This window comes from Atractosteus spatula, chromosome 1 (genome assembly GCF_055471065.1).
Source record: "Atractosteus spatula isolate fAtrSpa1 chromosome 1, fAtrSpa1.hap1, whole genome shotgun sequence".
Taxonomy (NCBI): Eukaryota; Metazoa; Chordata; class Actinopteri; order Semionotiformes; family Lepisosteidae; genus Atractosteus; species Atractosteus spatula.
This window is the reverse complement of record NC_142706.1, coordinates 9,886,436-9,908,165: the sequence shown is the minus strand read 5'-3', so window position 1 is coordinate 9,908,165 and position 21,730 is coordinate 9,886,436. Positions and strand designations below refer to the sequence as shown.

The 21,730-nt window shown below is 36.3% G+C and overlaps 1 protein-coding gene and 1 long non-coding RNA gene across 3 annotated transcripts in view; one reads left to right on the top strand and one right to left on the bottom strand.

Annotated features, from left to right (window-relative positions):
• Positions 1–19,570, bottom strand: part of LOC148840571 (RNA-binding protein with multiple splicing-like) — a 39,108-nt gene extending 19,538 nt beyond the window's left edge. For both annotated transcript variants that reach the window (XM_088919814.1, XM_088919815.1), the window contains exons 1-4: positions 18,628–19,570; positions 4,792–4,869; positions 3,082–3,120; positions 938–1,000 (exon numbers count right to left, since the gene is read on the bottom strand). In XM_088919814.1, coding sequence (XP_088775940.1) covers positions 938–1,000; positions 3,082–3,120; positions 4,792–4,869; positions 18,628–18,690 — 243 coding nt within the window. In that variant the 5' untranslated portion in view covers positions 18,691–19,570. The remainder of the gene's footprint in view (positions 1–937; positions 1,001–3,081; positions 3,121–4,791; positions 4,870–18,627) is intronic.
• LOC148840570 (uncharacterized) lies at positions 18,937–21,436 on the top strand. Its single transcript, XR_016091293.1, has 2 exons — positions 18,937–19,083; positions 19,865–21,436. It is a non-coding gene; the product is annotated as an uncharacterized LOC148840570 (long non-coding RNA).
• Positions 21,437–21,730: the final 294 nt, after the last annotated feature.

The following is a 21,730-nucleotide window of genomic DNA, read 5'->3' as shown; positions in this document are numbered from 1 at the left end:
CTGCTTCATGATCAGTGCTCTAATTTTACTACTCTAATGAAGTACTTTGGCCTCCAAAATGAAATAAAAATGTTTTATTAACCATGTGTTTAATTGAGCTGAGTTTTTTTTTTCTTTATACACTTGCTGGTAGCACAAAGTACATTGTGTACTTATTTTTTAGATCAAAACAGTATTTTGCTATGCATTTTAAAACAATGTACATCATAGACTTAAACAAATGTACAGTACATAAGTTTCATGAGGCTTAAATCAACAGTTATGAGACTGTTCTGGCAGAACATTTGTTTAAAATCTCCTTAGTAACTTCTCTGAAAAACAAACTGTTGTCATGTTCTTGAAATGTTACTCCTTTCTTGCCTAAATGAGTCAGGAACTGGCAATTTCATTTATAATACATGGGTTATTTACTATGTGATAAAACTGGCAAAACAAACTTAAAAGCTCTTTAAATTCAGTGAAAAAAGTCAACAAAAGTAAAACAACAAAAACAATGTTTTCTGCAAAACATCTGAAATTAATATATAACCACAAATGTTGGTTTCAGCCACAAATTTTGTTAATAATCAAACCATTAGAAAGTCTGTTTTTATTACATGTTTTCAGTCAGCTACATGAACTCAAGCAGCAGAAAGTGTCTGCTTTATTTTACTTTGTTATTGCAACACATAAGCAAAATATATATAAATAGCATTTTTTGAATACATGTTGTTTAATTAAGCAAAAGTCCAGTAAAAGGTGACAGTCTCATGGCAGGGAGAATAACTATGAATATCTTCAGAAAAAAATAGAATTATATTTTGCAGTAGTTTGGTTAATTCAAATCAGTCTGCTTTTAAAAGAAACATTTTCAGAATGCTTTGAGGAGGCTTATGCCAAGTAAATAATTTAGGATCTCTTTGGTAGCAGGCACAGTTTTTATTACGGTCATACTCACATTCAGAGCATTTTTAGCAGCCTCTGCTTCTGACCGACTGTCAAAACTCACAAATCCTACAGGCTGAAGAGAAAGAAAAAAATATTGAATTATTCAGCATTTACAGCCCCGTTAATCCACTATTACTGTGGCACTCACATGTGGGAAAGTTATAGTACAACACTGGGTAAGGGTAAAACTTACACTAGTTTGATTATTACATTTTTTTATCAAGTATGATGATCTAAAGTAAATTCTCAAAACCATTTACTAGAAGACTATGAGTGAAGTACCTAACTCATGGATATAAGAGTTTTGTCCCACTCAGGATTTTAACCCAAAACCCACTGGTGGGGAGTCCAGAGCTCTATCACTACTTTACACGCACTGCCCTCTGCATTCAAGCAGTAATAAAAAAAAACGCCACAAAATTAAATCACTGTGAGTACATTGACTGCCTCATACTTTAATGAAAGAAAACGCTGAAAACACCAAAGTGTTGTGTGATATGGAAATTAATTATGTGTTAAAAATCACCATAATTCCTCAGTGACCTACTGTACAAGTCCCTCCCTAATACCTAAGCAGGGACAAAATGGAAGCAGCCTAACCACAGACCAAATAAAGTAAATAACACAGCACTGAAAGGCTGCCCCATTAATTTAAGATGTCTTTACCCAAGCTGTCACTTGGTTGTGGAAAACATTGCCGTGCTGACATACAGATTGAAGGCATTCCTCCTCTGAAGGATTCCATAACAGAGACAAGGATTAAAAAGCCCTTAGCAGACATTTCTCGTGAGGCTACTCAGTGATTTGTGTAGAAAAGAGACGTCATTGTAGAACAGGAGAACGTTTTAACCAGGCAATGACTATAAGAAGAACGTGTGCAGAAGTCTGATATAAATAGAATTACAATTGTAAACGAAAAGAGCTGCGACCATATATAGAGATAATTGCATTAATGTGCCCAGCGCTGAAATTCCCTTTCTAGTCTTACTGCCTTAAAAGCAGCCTAATAATCAAAATATTATTAAACAAAGTAATTTATTAAAGATAAATTAAGGTTAGCTTTTTAATGTTTGAACTTCTCCAAAAAGTTAATAAGAAAACCTTTTCTTACTTTAACATTCTTATTGTCTTAGAATATCTTTGGAGTTGCTTTTAAAACCTTGTCTGAGTTGGCTGAAAGCCTGTGCAGTTCATATCATCATATTTTCATATATACAGAACTTCCTTTTTATCCTTTTTTTATCACATTTGTACCAGAATGATGTTAAAAGATGTTTTCCAAAACCCAAAAGAAAGCAGTGCAGAATTAAATTTTCTGAAATATGTTAATTTTTATGACCGGAATCAGCTGATGGGGGCAGTGTGTTTCTAAGACACCTAAAATAATTATTTTATTATTTAAGACATTTGAAATACACACTAGGGCTACTACAAAAGTAAAACAAAATATTGTAGTACTTTTGACCAAATATCCAATCTAAATATGTACGTCACAGTGCACAATAGCATTTTAACTCCATCATGCAATTGTTTATTTTGATTCCTAAGCAGACACTAGTGGGAAATTTGGGACATTCTATATGAAATAGTTTAAGTCAGTACTGTTTGCCTAAACATCAATACTTGAGGACAATGAAATTAAATATATTTCATATTTTTAATTATTTTATAAATTATAGGCAGAGATAGCCCTCTTCACCTAAAATAGTTTTTTGGATGGACTTGGGAAGGGGGGATAAGTTTATAAAAAATACAAATATTAGTCTTTATTTGCAGAGTTTTTATTTTCAATTCACAATACTAGCAGTGAAATTGTTTCTGTAACAAGTTTCTGAAAGATTAGTGCTGTCTTGACCTTCATTCTAGATTATGTACATGCTAGTACAACTACTGTGTGTCTGTACAGTTCATCTTCTCAGAAACAGCTTTCTTTTGCTTCTTTCTTTCAGAAGGCAGAGTTATTGAATCTTCCTTTTTATTTGCTCTATCAAACAAAAAGCTGACAGAAGTTAGATTGTTTGATACTTGGCTGAAATGCTGAAGACAGTGATCTACTTTCACCATATGCAATCATAGTGTGCAAGTAAATAATCACATTTTACACAAAGCTGTATTCAAGATGCAAACATGAAAGTAACAAACAATTATGATTACCTGTTTAGAGGTTAGCTTAATTAGTGAGCCTTCATAACCCTTGAGAAAGAAACAAAAACAGTAAGTCATAGTAAAGATACGACAATACAGATTTATCAATAAAAGTTGATATTATGATCTTAACAAATATAATAAAAAAAGATTAGAGAGTGTTAAAGGTAAGGGACAGTGTTATTCACAGATTCAGCCATTTGCTTTCACTCCTAAAAAAATGGAAAAAGCATCAGGAGCCACATAAAATTAATCAGTTACTGCTCTTGTATAGTGAAAGTGTAGTGGAAGTGGAAGAAGGGAATTATTAGGGAAAAGGAACCTACATTTTAAGGGGAAGAGGCAAAGAGAGGAGAGGATTGTGGGGGAAAACTGGAAGGTGGGGTGGATGAATGACTGAAGTTGCTGGGAGTATATTTGGACATCTGCTGATGAGATCTGGATACCTGTAGCAACAAAGAACCAGCAGGGAGGCTGAGGCAGGTTAATTGAGGAGAGAGGAGGACAGTGCTAGCAGTTGTAGCCATGCTTGGAGGGACCTTGTAGGGGTTGCATCAGTACAAACTGGACATGGGCAGTGTGAGCCCTAGACTGGACACCCTTATCGAAAACACAGGCGAAGAAGTGGATACCAGACCTACAGGGGCATGGAGGAAAGAGGGTGAGGCTGGGGAGTCGAACACAAGGTTCAGAGAACCTGCCGCTCCATCTGACACAGATAGTAGAGGGGAAAGAAAAGCTAAAGAAATAGAAACATGAGCAGAAGGAAAAAAGGCTGTGGCTAGTGGCAAACAGGACTGGACAGATGTAAGAGGAAAAACACACTTAATAGAAAGACAACAAAATGGAAAATAGTACAGCTCTCCTTTCACACTCAGTCTCTCCCTCCAACTGTCACTCGCACAAAAACTATTCCTCGTTTTGCTTTTGAAATCTATACAAATCCACTCTTCAAACACAAACAAAAAAACACCCCATAAACATCACAAATACCAGACCTACTGTATACACGTAAGTCTTATTGGTCAATAATTACTTTGTTAGGGTTTGTCACCCAGTGAAGTACAATAGAGTTCAGACGGCTGCATTTTATAAGAGACATTTTTACATTTTTGTTTAAGTTAGAAGACATAGTTTGGTTGGCAGTGGTTCAGGATTGATCCATATGTAGAAAGCAGCCAGAAACAGTAGGAGGAGAAGGCAAGTAGCAACAAGCAAAGAGAGAATAGATAGAGGGCAGCTGGCAGACTGTCTAGTTTAAGTGCAATGAAAGCTGGGACTGATTGGACTAATGGCTTGTATTTATACTGTGCCTACAGTAGGACTGGCAAGAATAGGAGTCTTTCTTAGAATCTCCAATTATGATTGTGCATTTGAATCTTTATGAATTTCCCGTTGTTACACTTTAGCACTTTTCATTACAAATTACATTTTGATAATATAGTATTTCCCGTTGTGCTTTTGCGTTGCATGACTACAATTCATACAACCACAAAATGACACAAGAACTCTATGTATTGTAACCTTATAAAATACAATTATTTATTGTGTGATTTTAGTTCCCCAAATAATAAATACAGTAAAACAATTTGGTAAGCTCATTCTCTTGTTTTCACTAATCAAAAGCCTGAAATTAACAAAGGAATGCAAAAATCTTAAACATCATGGGCAGAAACACATTAAACATAAGTGAAGCAACTGAATCAAATAAAAACCTACCTTAAATGGTCTAAATAAAAGATAAAGTTCTCGTGGCTTGATATCTAATGGTAACCCACTGACAAATAGAGTTCGGACCTAGAGAAAAAAATACAACATTACACTTTGTCAAACAATCATTGAAAAATCATGAAAAGTCAAGTTCTCAAATTGATGTTACATAGCACTGGAAATCACCTAAAGAGTTTTATAGAACTCTGCTTTGTGTGAATGTATATGTCATTTGGGGATTATCAATTTCAAATTACATAATTTAAAAGGCTCTGTTATTCTATTTAGTCTCTTTATTGTCCTGTCAGCAGGGCTTAGTAAATCTACAATATGACTGATATCTCTGAAAACCCTCATAAGTGTTAAACCAGCCTGAATAAGGTATTGATAATGCATTTATCAAATCTTTCCCCCCTCTCCTGTGTGCTAATTATGCAGATTATGCTGAATAAGGATTTGGAATTTTAGGATATATGGTCAAAATGAATGCAATCAAATCAAGGTATGGTATGTTTCAATTGCATAATGCAATCAATAACGCATAATTTAGGATAGTGTGTAAAATGTTGGTCATTACAGTATAGGAAAGATATTGCTTCTTTGAAATTAGTCCAGAGAAGATCAACCAGATCAGTTTCATTGCTTTTCACCCAGGTACTATGGGCTAATTGCATCTTTGTGGTTCCTTTAATTGTGGTTTGTAGACTGTTTTTTTAATTTGAGAAAGGAATCTGACAAAGGTCCTGTTTTTTATTGGCTGCCACTGACAGCCTCTGCTTATTTACAAATGTAAATGTAAATGTTGACAAGAGTCTGATAAATAAGAGATCATACATAAGAACATACAGATTAATATTTTTCCAAATCTGTGCAAAGTGTCAATTTATACTTGATAACATCAAAGTCAGAGAACTACCAATACACAGAGTATTGTAAAGCTTCTTTATTGTCTTGGAGCAAAGTTGATAACATATAGCCACTATTACAACTGAGTTGAAATCATATTCACAGCCAAAGGTTTCTATGTGAACATGAAAAAGTACTAGAAAAAGAAAGAAAAAACCACAACATTTTGGCTGTTAAGCCTTCTTCGGATATGTGACACCTATAATATTCAGTGTTCTGTAACCGACCAGAAACTGTTATTGATGGCAATTGAGCAAATGAATGTACCCAAGTGGTGTTAGATGAAAAGGTGTACATTGCAATCACTTTTTCAGACTCCATGACAGCTTTTGACAGCTTAGACAGAGATTGTCCATGGAAAGTTAAATATATGGCATACTGTGCCATAGCGCTATACAGACTGGGTTCAAGCTAAATTTCCATTAAATAGCAAAAAGATCCCATTAACCTATTATTGCCTTAATAAGAATTAACAACTAACATACTTAGAATATGTCTGGAATCGAGGAATTATTGTTGTAGACCCGGTCACACATTTATTAATGAAAGCTGGGAGGATCAAGAGTGAAATCAGAATAATATCAGTGGAAAACCAGAAGTGTCCCTTTAAGACATACAAATAGAACTACAGAACTATGATAGATCATTGGCAAAGGTGAAAATGTACTAAGACTAAGGGAAACAGGAATAATAACCAATGCCATAATTGAAAAGGAAATTGTATGAGCTGATAAAACAAACTTATGATCATACAAAGGAAGCTACCTTTTTGGCACACTAATATACTGTATTTCAGTTAGATACTTTCTGTTAAAGCAAACAATGCCATTGGCTGTTTAACCTGATGGTGAACAATTCTGAGTATTGTCAGTTTGTGTTTTTTAAAGTAAAATGATTACAGGAAAAAAACATGAAACATTTAGACTTTTTAAGGGTGTGATCTCAATGAATGTTTTTGACCCTGACTATGAAATGTTGACTTATTCAATTATTTGAGGCTGGTATAAGAATGAACATACCATCTTTGGGTTTTTCCACCTGTTTGGTATTTCAGTTATTAGCTTACGAAACCTTTTAACCTTCTTCTTATCTTTGGTAAATACATACTGTATCACCCAACACCCAATCCAAACTACCCCTCCCAAACCAAAGGAATTCACAAAATACAGTTCCCATTACCTGTCACACTCAGATGTATAGAACACAGCCTGTGTTGCAGTAGTCTCCTCTTAGCAATTCTAATGTCTTCTAGTTATGACTTGATCTCAGTAGACTCCTTATTATCTTGAGGCTTTTATTCTGTACTGTTCTGTTCTGTTTATTCTGTACATTGAGTACTGTCATCCTTCTGATTTTTTATTATTTCTACACTAAAGCATCTACGCCATGTTTTTTGAGTACTTATCACATTTATGACATGATATAAGCTTCTATTGACTGCAAATCCATCTGTATCCAGTTCATTGATTATATGCCCTGTCTCATTCCTTCATACCTTTTTTTTATGAAGTTTAATTTTAGGCTCACATACTGTATAAGAGATTAAAATATTGATCAAAAGACAGTGTTTTACACTTAGTTTCCAAGTTAGTAGACTAAGTTCCAAGTTAGTACACTTAGTTTCCAACAACTTAAAATTGCATCATAAACATTTCTTCCTCTGTATGCCCCATCACATTATTGTGAGTAATTTATGTGTGTAGAAATAATAGCCCCAATAATATAATATTTTTTATTATTTGCTACATACCATCCTGATGTCATCATAACGTAAGCTACTGTACTTGCTCCCATGTCTGCATGTGGTCTACAGCATACTCCTCTTGTTATTAAGCCTTTAAAATTCCTCATTTTCAGTTTAACCAACATACTGTAGGTTCTGAACTACCTTTACTCTTGTACTTTCCTTTATCAGTTCTTCAGCTTCCACGGTATTTTTGATGTATAGTCGCATACCACCCCTTTCTATCCTGCCTTTATATGTATATATGTACATCTGTTAATTTTATATTCATTCCCATCCTCCTACCTAGTTATATTTCGGTTATTTCTATAATGCTGTAGTTTTTTTATTCATGTATTACCCTCAAGCTCTAGAATTTTTGACCAGACCTTTCATGATCCCAACAGAATTAACCTGGTTGAGTTCCCTGCTCCTAAGTTCTCTAATTTAGATATTCTTCACCTACTCTACACATTCAGTTCCATAATATATCAACACCTCTTATTCAGGGGTAGCCCTGCTTGTATAGATACCATTTGTTCCAGAATGACATCCAATGCCATGAAACTAATACACTCTTCTCTGCACCAATCCAAAATGTTAAATTTATATTAATATTTAACCAAGTATTAAATCTCCATAGTTCCTGTTTCTTCCTGGCACTTGGATGTGGCACTGGTTGAATTCCTGGGAAAACCACTATAACATTTAATTCTAATAAATCTATTTTATTTCTGAAGTCTTTTTAAGTAACTCAAAGTGCTAATGTGAAGTGTAACCAAAGTTCCCTGCTATACCCCTTTGCTCGGATAGCTTTGCCTATTTTTGTGTACTTGTTTCAGTTATTTTTTTAAATGCAATGCTTTTTATATTAACTAAAATATTTTCTTCAGTTAATTCTACTAAGGAAGAGCTACTTTACACTTCTGTGAAAATAATTGATCTAAAATGTTTTGTTATTGGATAAATTACGTCTGAGAATGATGGTCCCTGAAAAAGAAATATGATTTTTTATTTGTTCTTACTGTTCTGTTCTGTGTTAAGCTTCCTTAACTGCTGGAGCAGTTTCACTTGTAAGTTTGTTAAAAGCTGTTTTTCAGGGATATTAATATTTTTTTAACTAAAATAAAGTTAAAGCACTCCTTCTTTAGAAAAAAAACTTTAGAGGATAATAATAGTTTTTAAAATTTAAATGATCAAAACATGTACTTAAAGACATGCCTTTGTATATTGTTCACAAGTTCTTTCTTTCAACTGTTATTGCTAAAAGCACTGTTGCGAAAATTACTTTTGAATAATGCTGAATTAGCCATGTTGCTCATGAATCATTTACCATGTATGTTTCTATTAACCTTTCTTTGTTTTTCATGCTAGAAAAATACTCTTGGGAAGAAAAGGAATTCATATCGTAAGTAGGTTCAGACTTTCAGAACCACAACATAGTTGCCTAGCAACCATGATAAACGTTCATGAGCTAGAGTCCTTAGAAAGTTCAAATGCTATTTAGGAAACCTTTCCTACATTCCCTCCAGGTTACATAAAGTTTTAATTTCCTGTATAAGTTGTTGTTTTTAGGTAATACATACATAACTGTTTTGGAGTAATTGTAATTTTAGAAATTTAACATTATTTTATTTGTTGATAAGTGACAGAAAATATTAATCAGGTAATAGATTTCTAAAAAGGGTTGACTCCCATCAAGACAGTCATAACTCTTATTCAATGGCTACAGTGGCTTGAGGAGAAAAGATATTTTGTCAGAATGAAGTTTGCTAAAGTGCTTTATTTCTCTCACTATTTGGCACTCACTGATTTTTGTTTCATGTTTGCTTTTACTATATTTATTAATGTTTCTTCATTTTGAGAAATGACCCTTCTTTAGGAGTCTGGAGTCTGACATCCAGGCAACATGACCAATAAATGGAGCTAATGAGCATTACCTCAATGCATGACAAGTCCAATTTCTGACAATCTAGTAAAGAATTTATATTTACAATTGATACCTTGCCAATGATCCCACTGTAGAGAAAGGCACTTCATCTAACTCTGGCTTTGAAGCCTTCAAGTAAAATAAATCTGTCCATCTTCAGGATTCCACAAGAATTTGGTCAACCTTCACTTACAAACTGCCCTTGGTTTTGTCATCTGAATCTAGACTAAGAGCATATGCACAAATGTCATTATTGTACTGGTTCCATGGTAATTTGAGATGAAGAGTCATGATGATATTCATTAATTCCAATGGGGAACTCATAAAGTTGCTTTACAATTTAATTTCTGAAATCCAACTCCATCAATCCAACATCCCTCCTCTGACTTTCCCTTCCAGAAGTGTAGTCACCTCCACTAGGGTCCTAATGTTAAGTTCTGAATTAATGTTCTATTCTGTGCTTTCCAACTACATACGTAGATGTAACCTCTCTTGACAACACTACCCAATCAGAAGTATATTTAGGTAAGAAGTCTAGCTCTTTCTCCAAGGGCTGCTCAGTTCCAGTTACAGCTGCTGAATTGCACTTCTGCCTCAATCCAAGTACTTACTGAACAACTTGTATCAGCTTCCGCCATGCCAGATCATGACTACGGTCTTCCATACCTTATCATTGTATCCCCATTATTGTTCTCTGGATGTTCCAGGTGGTAAATTTTGATCTCCCTGTTCCTGGCTGCCACAGGCAGTCAAGCTCTGGTATTAACAGATCTTAACCCAAACAAGATCCTGTGAGACAGCTTAGGCAGAAGTCAATGTCTTCCACCGCAGAATCACATTGTGGAGCTAGCAAATAACTTTAACTTCTCTGTAGTTTGTGTACTTCTTCTTTTAAGTATTAGAGCTAATCATGGGCTCAAATAATATTGACTGTAGTGTAGAAGTACCTGACATGAATATAATATTCTATGTGACCACAACAGACTTTATAATATTTTGGACAAAAATGTGTTTACAAGTAATTAAATGCCAGAGCCAAGGTAATTGATGCCAGAGCCAAAAACATAAAGAACAAACCTAGTTTTATCCCTTTTAATGTTAATATTTAAACTATTAGTATTCAGTATACTTGCTACTGTCATGGTATATTTACATTACACTAACAATAATCAGATATCAAAGGATAAACCAAACTTCTATAGATGTAATTTTTAAAATAATCTAATGTAAGGTCTATTTCTTAGATCTTATAATTTCCGTAACACTAAAAGTAGATTAATGAGGAGTAAGGTGATCAACACATGATCAGAAAACAAGTTATACATAAGTGTTTATTGAAAAGCTGGGAAAAACTGGATATAAGGAGTTTTGTCTTAACCATCTTGGTTGAGGGCCAACCCCCTGGCCATAGGATGAGTTAGGACCCTCATACAGAGACAGAAAGAGAATGAATGTAACCAAGGGGTAATGCAAAAGTGGAGACGAGGTGGAGGAGAAGGGATGCAAAAAAAGAGTATGAGTAAGAGAGGGGCTTACTGTGTTTTTTATAGCATGATGTGATATCATGGTGGAATACAAGTTAGAACAGCAGAAGCAAAACGGAACTGACTTAAACAGGGGACTTGTCCATAGAAGGCCCTGTTGGGGACTCCATGTTGGTGGTAGTTGCCATGACTACACCTGCCAGGACAGGAGCCCCGCATAAATTTTGGCATCTCAGCTGGAGTAAGGGATAAAAAGGGAACACTCCCCTCTGGAGAGGCAGATATCTGCTGGGCTGTGAGACGAGTGTCTTTTGTTGTTTCTTTTCTGTGCCTGCTCTTCTCCACTGAAATTCAAAGCACACACTTTGCTGTTTAGGTTTAGGTCTAAGCCCTTGTGCATCCGTATTCCTCAGACCCCATGCAAACTGAAAAGCACTGCAGCATTATTCAAAATGTAGAAAATTCATGGATATAAATAAAAAGCCTAACATAATAAGAGGGAAATGACAAACATAACCTGTAAGTTCTGTAAAACAATCACTGTGGAAAGGTTTTGTAATGAGAAAACTGTTTTTGCAGAGGTAAAAAACATAGCTTGTGGCTGTCAGTTTAAAAAATCAAAAGTGTAAAAACATTCACATCACAAAGAAAACCTGTTCTGAGAAATTCCATTGAACAGCATGAATTTTCTTTTAAGAGAATTAGAATTGATTTTTTTATATCTTAACTGCAATGTTTGTTAACTTTAGAGTTTCTTGTTACGATTGCTATACACAGTACTCTAGAGGACTTGACAAACAGGACTTTGGATCCAAAATGTCTTGAAAAAAATGACTAACAGCATTCCAAGTCAGCCTGCGGAAGGAAAACAAGATAAGTCACTCGTTTGCCTTTTATTCTCTAATTTATTCTCTTAACAAATTCTGTTACTGATTTCCACTGAAACGTACTGTACTGTGCAATTAGGCCTCGAACTTGCTGATTCCGGAATTAAATAAGTTATCAATTCATGCTCCCCCCCTGCAAGATGTATTGCTGGTGATTAAGAAAGAGGTTTCATTGCATTGCTTTCGGCAGCATTTCCTGCAAGTTATTCATCTGAGCAGCCAGCAGCTTTTCCATGTACTATTCTGTCATGTTTGGCTTCCATGACCATAAATGGACCGTTCCAGAGTTAGGGTCATGTTTGTGTGATATGTGATAAGACCTAGTGCAGTGTGCCAGAGGAGCAAAGGCAGGAACAACAAAAAGGAAAATACCAACTGAAAAAAGGAGGGCTTACGAATTAAAGGGACTAGGTAGTGTAGGAGATTCTAAAAGCCAGCTGATTCTTTCGTCGGCTAATATCAGACCTAAACCACAAATAAAAAGTGCTCTCCTCTCTGTTTTTTTTTTAGGTGCATCCCAAATATGTATTATGTAGCATGAGTAGCAACATGATGTGACAGAGTACAGTAGTTCTGCGCAGAGAGGCCCCTCAATGGATGGCAGAGGGGGTGAACTTATCAGATGGGCTTTTTAACAGATTCATCATGGAATGATCCTATTCTGAGCCTAAGTGCAACCAGTCCCACTGCTGTAATCTGCCTAACACAACTTTACGAAGCAAAGCTAGTGAAGTTCACAGGCTTAAAAACAGCAAAGGCTGGCTGATTTTATATTTCGTAATCTACATTAATAGTATGATGTAGTCTATCTATTGGACAAACTGGTGCAACATCATGTTGTAATTAAAAAAAAAGATAAAAAATAATTAAAATGATCATAAACAATGTAATATACAGTATGCAAAGGAACGAGTAATAGGTTTATTCCGTGCTGAAAAGAGAAGAAAGGAAACATAACGTTTTGGCTGTGGAGCCTTCTTCGGGTGTGAAGAAGAAGAAACCGAAGAAGGCTCCACAGCCGAAACCTTGTGTTACTTTTCTTCTCTTTTCAGCATGGAATAAACCTTTACTTGTTGCTTTGCAGCCCACGCACGCTGACGCAGCTACCCACCTGAACTAATATACAGTTTGCCTTCCTGCTTAAAATCAGAGAAATCAAAGTTGATTCATATTTTCGTAATACATGAATCCATTTAAACAAAGAAAGTTCAGCACTCACAGTCCATATGGATGTTTGGGTTTGTCACTATAATGGAATTTGTGGTAACAGTCAGAATATGAGAAAGCCGTAATGTACATGTTAGTTCTACTTGATTGATACACTAGCACTTGACATGATCTGCAATGTCTCTATAAAGGCTCACTTGGTACTGATTATCTTCTGTCAGCAGCAGTTAATAAATAACTAATACACACCTTTCATGTTTCACTAATAGGACAGCTTGCAGCCATTTACCAGCGCTCAACAAGCTGTGTTCCAGTAATAAATTAGTAACACATACTTTTCGGGTTACCCTTGTTCTGAAGTGTTTCTAAATTTGTCATCACCCTTTCACCTAACACGCGAATAAGGATGTGATTTTTGATTCTCACATTAATGCTAAGTAAATGCCTCATTTTTGGTGACATGCTTGAAGAACCTTTTTTTTACAACATTAATATATCCATTTTGCAGCTGTCAACAAATGGCCAAGATAAGATGACAGTTTCCCTGGCAGAGTTTTATAAATAAACTGCGAGTGTCTGAAGGCCTACTCTGTCATGACCAGCTCGAGGCAGAAGCTGTTTCCTGTGCTTCCTGCAAACTCTGCCATTTTAGGAAGACCTGTCAGATATGTGTCTTAACGAACATTTTGGTCAATGTAACCACACAATTCTAGGCCTGCCCCATGCCCCTTGCCAACATTACTGAGCTTCTTCTTCATTCTGACAGATGCAGCCAAATGTCTGTATCTCCACTCTGCAATGATGTACAAAAGGTCTGACTGATTGCGAGACTTGTCATTTGACAAAGTGGATGCAATCCTACATCAGACTGCAACATGTTTTTTTTTTATGCGGTTTCAAGAGTAAACAGATCCACTTGCTATGTGTTTAATTCCTTGTCTCACTGTTTTCAATTTCTGAAGGACTGCAGGAAGAGATGGCAGCAAGTGTGTATTATTATTATTATTATTATACATGTTTTAGAAAGCATATTTCGTAAGTGATTAATGGGATGTTGTAATGTGACCGTTGCAGTTCCACGTGGGCTTGTGCCCTCCGCCACCCGTTTCGTCCCACAACACCTGGGGCGCGAACCTGGGACTCTGGCGTAACACAACAGGGAACCAGCTGCATGAGCTAAAGGAGACCTCCCTCAGCCCAGGCAGCCAAGGTCCCTGCTACGCGTAGCGAGGGCGATGACATCACTGTATCCGAACTAGCTCCGCTACACCAACAGCATCACAACATAATCACAGACGAGTAAAACAGGGTCATAGAGTACTGTATTATAATAGAGCCCCTAAAAATCTACACAAGGGAATTCTACAGTTGTGGAACCACAAAAGTGAAGACTTCAGCACGCACAGATCTTAATTTAATCCTTGGACAACACAGAAGATCAGAATCTGTGAACCTCAGGTTCAGACAAGTAGTACAGGAGTAAGTAGTTCTCCTGAATGGGTAGGAACTACAGTAGGCCATTCAGAATCTTGTATGTCAACAAAAGACGCTTGCTATTCATTCTATGCTTGACTTGGAGCCAATGAATAGAAGCAAAATGGGTATAATATGATCACTGAAACCAGTCCTTAATAATACCTTGGTAACAAGAATTTTGAACATCCTATAATATTCTAAAAGTCTTCTCCAATACTCCAGCAAGGATAGCACGGTTCTTAAAAGGGTAACACTACATAAATTAAAGGCAGACACCTTTTTACATTTAACCTTGAAGCATAGTCATTTCAAGAAGAATACAAAAGATTTTTAATTGATGTCAAGGACTCACTAATCCATCACCAGTTGCCCTAATGCTGCTTTATTTGTTAACCAGCAAGAATAAAAAAGAATAAGTGGAGTAAAACAGGGTAACTAAGTACTACATTTATACCACTTTGTAAGCTTCAAAAACATAAACAATTTTTTGATAAGACAAAGAGTTTGCAACTAATGAAACCAATTATTGGCACTATTTAATACTTGTTCATAGCTTGAAAAATTATATTTCTCATGTCAAGTGATTTACTTAATAACTAGGAATTTTGTAGAGAAAGTTCATGCTATTTACATTGGCAAAACAGCAAGATTAGCCAACTGTTTTAAGGAACATGTCAAAGCAGAGTGATCTCCAAGTTCTCTCCAAGCCAATACCTTCTCATTTTACCTCTGCAGGCCACAACTGCACTGATCTTTCTATCTCCTTTCTTTTACAGGGTCTGAAGGACTCTTATTCTAGGAAAACATCAGAATTCAAAGCTATCTTAAAAATAAGGATCACACATTCCACAATCTCTCAATGGTCAAATCATCCAATTCTAAAAAAAACAACAATGTGTTCATTGGAATTAAATCTGTTGTTTGTTTTGTAATAACTTCTACTTGTGCTTCATGTGAAAAAAACTGAAAACCCCAAAAAGCCTTGAGATCTTTTATTATAGGCTTTATCCCACATCTGAAAGATGAATGTGACAGAAACTCTACATCATCTGACAAGAAAACATCATTGGAGATGTTTGAAGAAAACAATGTATGATTTCTACAGATTTTTATATCAGTTGTTTGATGTCAGCACCTACACTCTGTGGCCAAAATTTTCATTTTAAGATTGCTGACACTGAACATGGGATCACATATATTTCTTTTATTTAACTATATTTATTGTTCAGGGTACATTTTTATTAATACAAAACTGAGTAAAAATTGATTTGATGACTTTTAATGTATGCTTAATTTCTTTGTTACTGATAAGTTACTATAGTTTTGAATTTTAATAATATTCACTAATATATTTTTTCACTAAGAACAAATATTCACTAAGAACAAATTAAAAAAATACAGAGACAATCTTAAAATACTGCCTACTGACATTGTTAGAATATGAATAATCCTATTCATTTTTGGGATTCAATATCTCAGCTTCTGGCTTGCAAGTCTAACACAATGTGCATCTGTGTTCTGAATCCACTTATAGATGTGATATTTGCAACTGGCACTTTGATGAATAAAAACTGTTATCGCTTGTTCCTTCTTAGTAAACTCTTACTTCTATGGATGTTAAGTTTCTGTGGGGTTTCAGACAAATCCCCTCTGGGTTTTAAGGAAGGTCACTTGGCAAATACCTTAATTATTTAATAACCCCATCAAACCATTTCATAAAAGGCACTTGCAAAGTCAGAGTCATTAATATTGTTGATGAAATTGTTCTCGATCTCCACGATCGTCAGTATAAACATGTCTGTGGATTACACTGCATTTTCAGGCTCAGATTCAGACTGACTGAAGATGCTCTCCATGTTGTCAATTTTGGAAGTACAGTAAATGTGCAAATCGACTGAAAATGGGCACCTGAGGTACCTGTATGTCTAATCTTGTCTAGCAAATAGCAAATGGTTGATTGTGAACCTTTTAGCACAGTAAATGAATGGGAAACCACTACCTCACTTGTAAACTCTATGTCCTGGAGAAAGTGCAACCATTCCCAACTGTCCCATTCCCATAAGGGGAATGTACTGTACAACCTCCTTTGTTGCTCAACATCTGTGTAAATGAACCACCTGCTGTCTTGGCGTATGAAGATTCAATTATGAGAATATACATCAGTGATGTCTGCATTGACATATAGTCCAAAGAATTTAATCAGATAGAAGTTATGTTAGCATCAGAACTAAATGGGTTATCAGAACACTCCATAATACTAACAAACTGATTACATGTCCTAAAAAATGTCTCCAGCCTCCTCCATCTCTGAAACCATGACCTTACCAGACTATGGCACTTCATCTTGAATGACATTGCACTTGAACAAGACACTGCACCTGCCTATCTAAGAGTGCTTAATCCCCTAAAGAATCAGACAAACTCAAAGTGGGGAAAAAATCTGGTTACACAAGAAGCCGTGGTCTATGCTTCTCGGTCACCTACTGTAGTATACTAGTGCAGGGTGTTGGAAGGATTCTCTCAAGCAAGAATATTCTAACCCGTGTTGAATGACAACTCCTGAGATATCTGAGGCCAACAAAGGTCAACAATTTGCATTTCTCAATGGAATCACCCCCACTAGACATCAGGAGTGCAGTTACAATCAGATCAACAATTACAGACTATGTTGTGGGTCACAACCCATACACCTCAAATTACAATCAGCTTTCCTTACTCCACAACACCCACTCCGAGGATTCGCTGTGGCCTCTTTCCTGTCATGAAAAACAGACTGTACACATTCATGCTGTTCAGAGACTTCCTTCTCTTATTTCTGGTAGGACTAATTCATGGATAATCTAATGAAGCCTCAGCCGCCTCCAACCCAAAGCAAGCAGATCAGGGGTCTAAATGTTGATCAGTGGTCCTTGCACACACTACTGTATTAAAACACAACACATCAGAAGATGGTCTGCAGTCTCTAATCTGAGAAGTTGAAGGCAATGAGATTGCTGTTGTGTGCACTGACATTAGGACATCATTCCATAGTTACAGTATAGAAGAAGAACGTTATTTACACTCATTGTCATCCTTTTTTAAATTATATCTGACAATGAATATGTCTTTGAAGGTGGAGGTGTTAAAGAAGGCAGCCGTCGTTGAATCAACTGATTTATGAACTACGCACATGACTCATGAATGTGACCCTTTATCGCGTCTTTTTTCTATGCGCGCAGCCAAACACAGCTTGTCTCTGCAGTGTCACAGCAGTCTCTGAATAGAAGCAACACACTTTAATCACCCTTTAACCTACACAAAAAATACTGCTGCAACCCCAATTTTGGAAAAATAACTTATTTTCTATATTTGCTTTACTGAAATGCACTTGTTAACAACTTCAAGTAAGCGTTAATTCCCAATAATAAAAACTGGTAAACCAGTTACACCAGTCAGTCATTAATATCATCATGTGCTGATGTTGAATTTTGTTTGATGAATTATAAATATATTTATACACTTGGCGATTTATGTATTCACATGGGTACGTAAAGAAAACTGAAAAACCTTTATACAGTATAAAACTAACTTTATAAAAAAAACTAACGAAAGATAATTTTTGAACAATAGACACATAGTATTGGATGAAGTATATTACACATATTAGAAATAGCGGTTCGATATTGCCAATAAAAACTATTGGAAATACATTATGTAGTTCAACGTTCATATACGATCAAACATTTAATATGCAAACGCGTACGCCTGCAAAATGTAATAACATTTGGCTTAAAAAAGGTTTATTGTTAATAGTGAGGTTAAGATTAACACAAATTTCTCTGGTCGAAAACAGGCGAACACTTTGTTAAAACGATGCTGCGTTGGTTGTTTTCAATATATTATACGATTTATTGAATCATATACCGTATACAGTGATTTGATGAATGGATTAGTGGGCGCTTTAGTATTTGATCAACTACCAATCCAGTTAAATCAGTGCAACATACGCGTCTCCATTCACAATTTCGGGACCAAAACTTCTCAAAGTCAACATCCAGTAGCTCGGTTTCGAAAAGGGTACACGGTGGAGCTTGTGCTTGATCTCGAGTGCATCAGCTTTAAAGCCCGAGTGCACACTGTATGTACTATTAATACGTCTAACAAACCATAAGACACTTGGAAGTAACAAAATGTATTAAAAGTTTTCTCACGGGATTTACCAACACGTGATCTATTTTATATGGAAAAACGATAATATGTCGCGAAAAGAAGGAATTGAAATACAAATGTTACCTCTTCTTCTTGGCTGTTATATTCATTTAACTCGTTCTCTTTTTCAGTTTTGCTGCTGTTCATTTTGAATTCAAGTTTATGTAAGCTTTTTTTTTAAGGATCCAGCTGTCAGTACAGTTGATATCCAGGAGGCAGATTAGACCCTCAGTATACAGTCCAGAAATTGAAGAATGCTAATCTCTTCAATTAGTCAACATCAAAGAACTTCGGCGTTGAATGGAAACCAGAAAGCCAAAAACAACGAGGAAACCAAGATCAAGAACCGACGGGGGTCTCAGAGTCTGGGTGCCAGGGAATCCTGCCAGTTTCACTTCAGTCTGTTACTCCGGGAAGACGCCTATGAACTCCGATTCCTAGGTCTCCAGAATACTCCACTTTGACTGCTGTGTGAAGAAAACCTGATCATTTCTCTTTTGTTGCTGGTATGGCCAGAACGTCAGACAGATCCCGACAGAAGTAAGCTTTCTCTCATTGGGAGGCTGGGTACAGAGAAACAGGGGGCAGGTCGTACTGTATGTTGTGTTCCACTTAAGCCATTAGGAATGTTTCTAAAAACGCAACTTGATAATAAGGATACGAAACAGAAGAGCGCTTCAGGCTGACAAAGATATGCAAAAAAGAGAGCGAGAACCAGCAAGAAGGTTCTTGGGGGTATTTTTAAATGTAGCTGTATCAGCGCAATCTTTCTTATACCCCGATACAAAACGATTATTGATCAGTTGTGACACGCACTTCAAGTAGGCATATAGATACTAAAAAATGAACACTGGTCTTAAAATGTGTTTTAGTTCTATTTTTAAAGAAAAATCGTATGCGCCTAAACTACATTTAAAAGACAGAAACAGCTTTCGCTCACCAGCATACATTATGCAAAATAAGGAATACTGTATGTAATACGGAGGAAGTCAGTTGTTGATACTGTCTTTTGATTTTTTTCTCCTTTGTTTGATGCAGGCAGTTTAAAGTGCATAGGCTTCCTGACAGGAACAACTTCCTTCAAAGCCCCCTTGACATTTAATTGAATAATAATTGGGTGGCTGAGATAGCGTGTATAGCTGTGTCCAAGTAGTCTTCATTCAGGATCTTTTAGTCAATAGTTTGTCTTGGAACTACTTGCAACTTTATTCAGTCTTACTTAAATGATGCCAAGATTTTCAAACTGTGAAAGGCCAAACCGAGTTGATACAATGATCACTATGCTTAATACTTTCTACAAACGTTTTCTTTTTCTTTGTAGGCTTCACCTTTTCGTTTTTACCTGAAAATTTTGATCTTTGGAAACAGCTCATCAGCTGATTGCTGTCAAAGGAGGTACAGTACCAGGCATGTCTATGTACACTACATTTTGGTCCTGTATATGCTTATCTTTTGGTTTTCTTGTAAAGTAGATTGCACTTTGCAATGATGGTCCATATTTTTAAAACAAAATCCATAGGACTCATATATAATTAAAACTAGAATCGACATTTCTTGTTTTATATTCATCCAATTTGCAGGAAATACTGAAGGCAGTACAGTGGCACAGTGGTTAGCATTCCTGCCTTGCAGTGCTGTGGCCCTGGGTTCAATTCCAGACCTATCTGCTATTTGCATGGAGTTTGAGTTTGTGTTTGGACGGGAGCCGGTCCAGGCCTCTGGATGCACTGGTTTCCTCCCACAGTCCAGACACATACCATTAGGTTAACTGGCTTCTGTGAAAATTGGTCCTGATGTGAATGTGTGTCTGTCTACCCTGCAAAGCACTGGTATCCCATCCAGGGTGAACCCTGCTTAGCTCCTGTTGCTTGCCAGAATAGGCTCTGGCTCCCCCACAACCCTGAATTGGAAGAAGCAGTTAGAAAATGGATGGTAATTCTGTATGTAATTCGGAGGAAGTCAACACACCCATCTGTCATGGACATTTGACACACCAGAAACTCCACAGTGCTCTAGAGAGCAAGTGGCATTCTAAATGCACAAATGCAGTGGTATGCTCAGCTAGAATACACTAAAAGTGATGCCAGACTGGTGGGGGTGTCTTAGTTTAAACACACTTAGTAAACACATACTGTATGAAACTAATGTGTGGGAGATTCTTTGTGTGAACACACACAGTGAACATGTGTGAAATCTGCTACAAGACAACCGAATCCCTCAGACCAGAAGGAAATTGTGACTCAAGATCAGGGATCAGAGAGTTGATCAATGGACCCACAAAAACTACAAGCTACCCTGCTTGGTGAGTGAGGGTATAATTGAAATAAGTTTGACTACATGTTTCAATGTACTCCATCACCAGTTCATATTATCATCTCCAATGCCTTTAACACCTGTATGACAAATGCTGGCCCATGTTCCATAGCAAAGGACTGGAGGATCTGATAAAGCTTTTAAAAGCTGTAAAGTTAGAGTCATCTGAACAAAACTAGTTGATTAGCTGTATAATTGTGGGATTCTAGAGGATGTTTAACATGGATTTAGAAAACTTATTTCTTGCTTGTCTAGAGTTCTTTTAACAACTAACAGTAGTAATGGACACACACAGAACCTACTGTTATGTGTTGGAAGTAGTATGGATGTAGAGTTTGGTCATTTTTACTGCATCTCATTTTGTAGAGGTAGTTTGACTACCGAGGAGGAACATAACTATTGAAGTGTGTTTGGACAGTTGAGGCATTTGACTAGATAAGCTCCCTACATATTTAGGGTTATGCAGATCAGTGAATACCAGATAACTTGGCAATTTATGAGACCAGAATTCCCCTCCAGCCAGTCCATTCAACTAACACTATCTGTAAAAAGACAGACAGCAAGAAATGAAAAATATAACAGGAAAGAGAAGAGATACAGTTACAGCTTTTACAACTCACTGGGTTTTAATCATATTTGCAAGATAAAACAACAACATGGGTTTACACTTTTTTATTGTCCCTGCAATCCTAGAGCAGGTAAGTGCAAAATGCTACCTTGCCTTTTAACTCTTTCTTACTTCAAAAGGAGGCTTTTCTAAAAGATTTCTCTGAGACTTTGAATGGCATTTTAAAAAATAACAATAATCCTGACATGAACCCCCTTTGCTTTCTCTACAGGAAGTTACGAGCTTTATGAAGGTACAGCTTTTGCT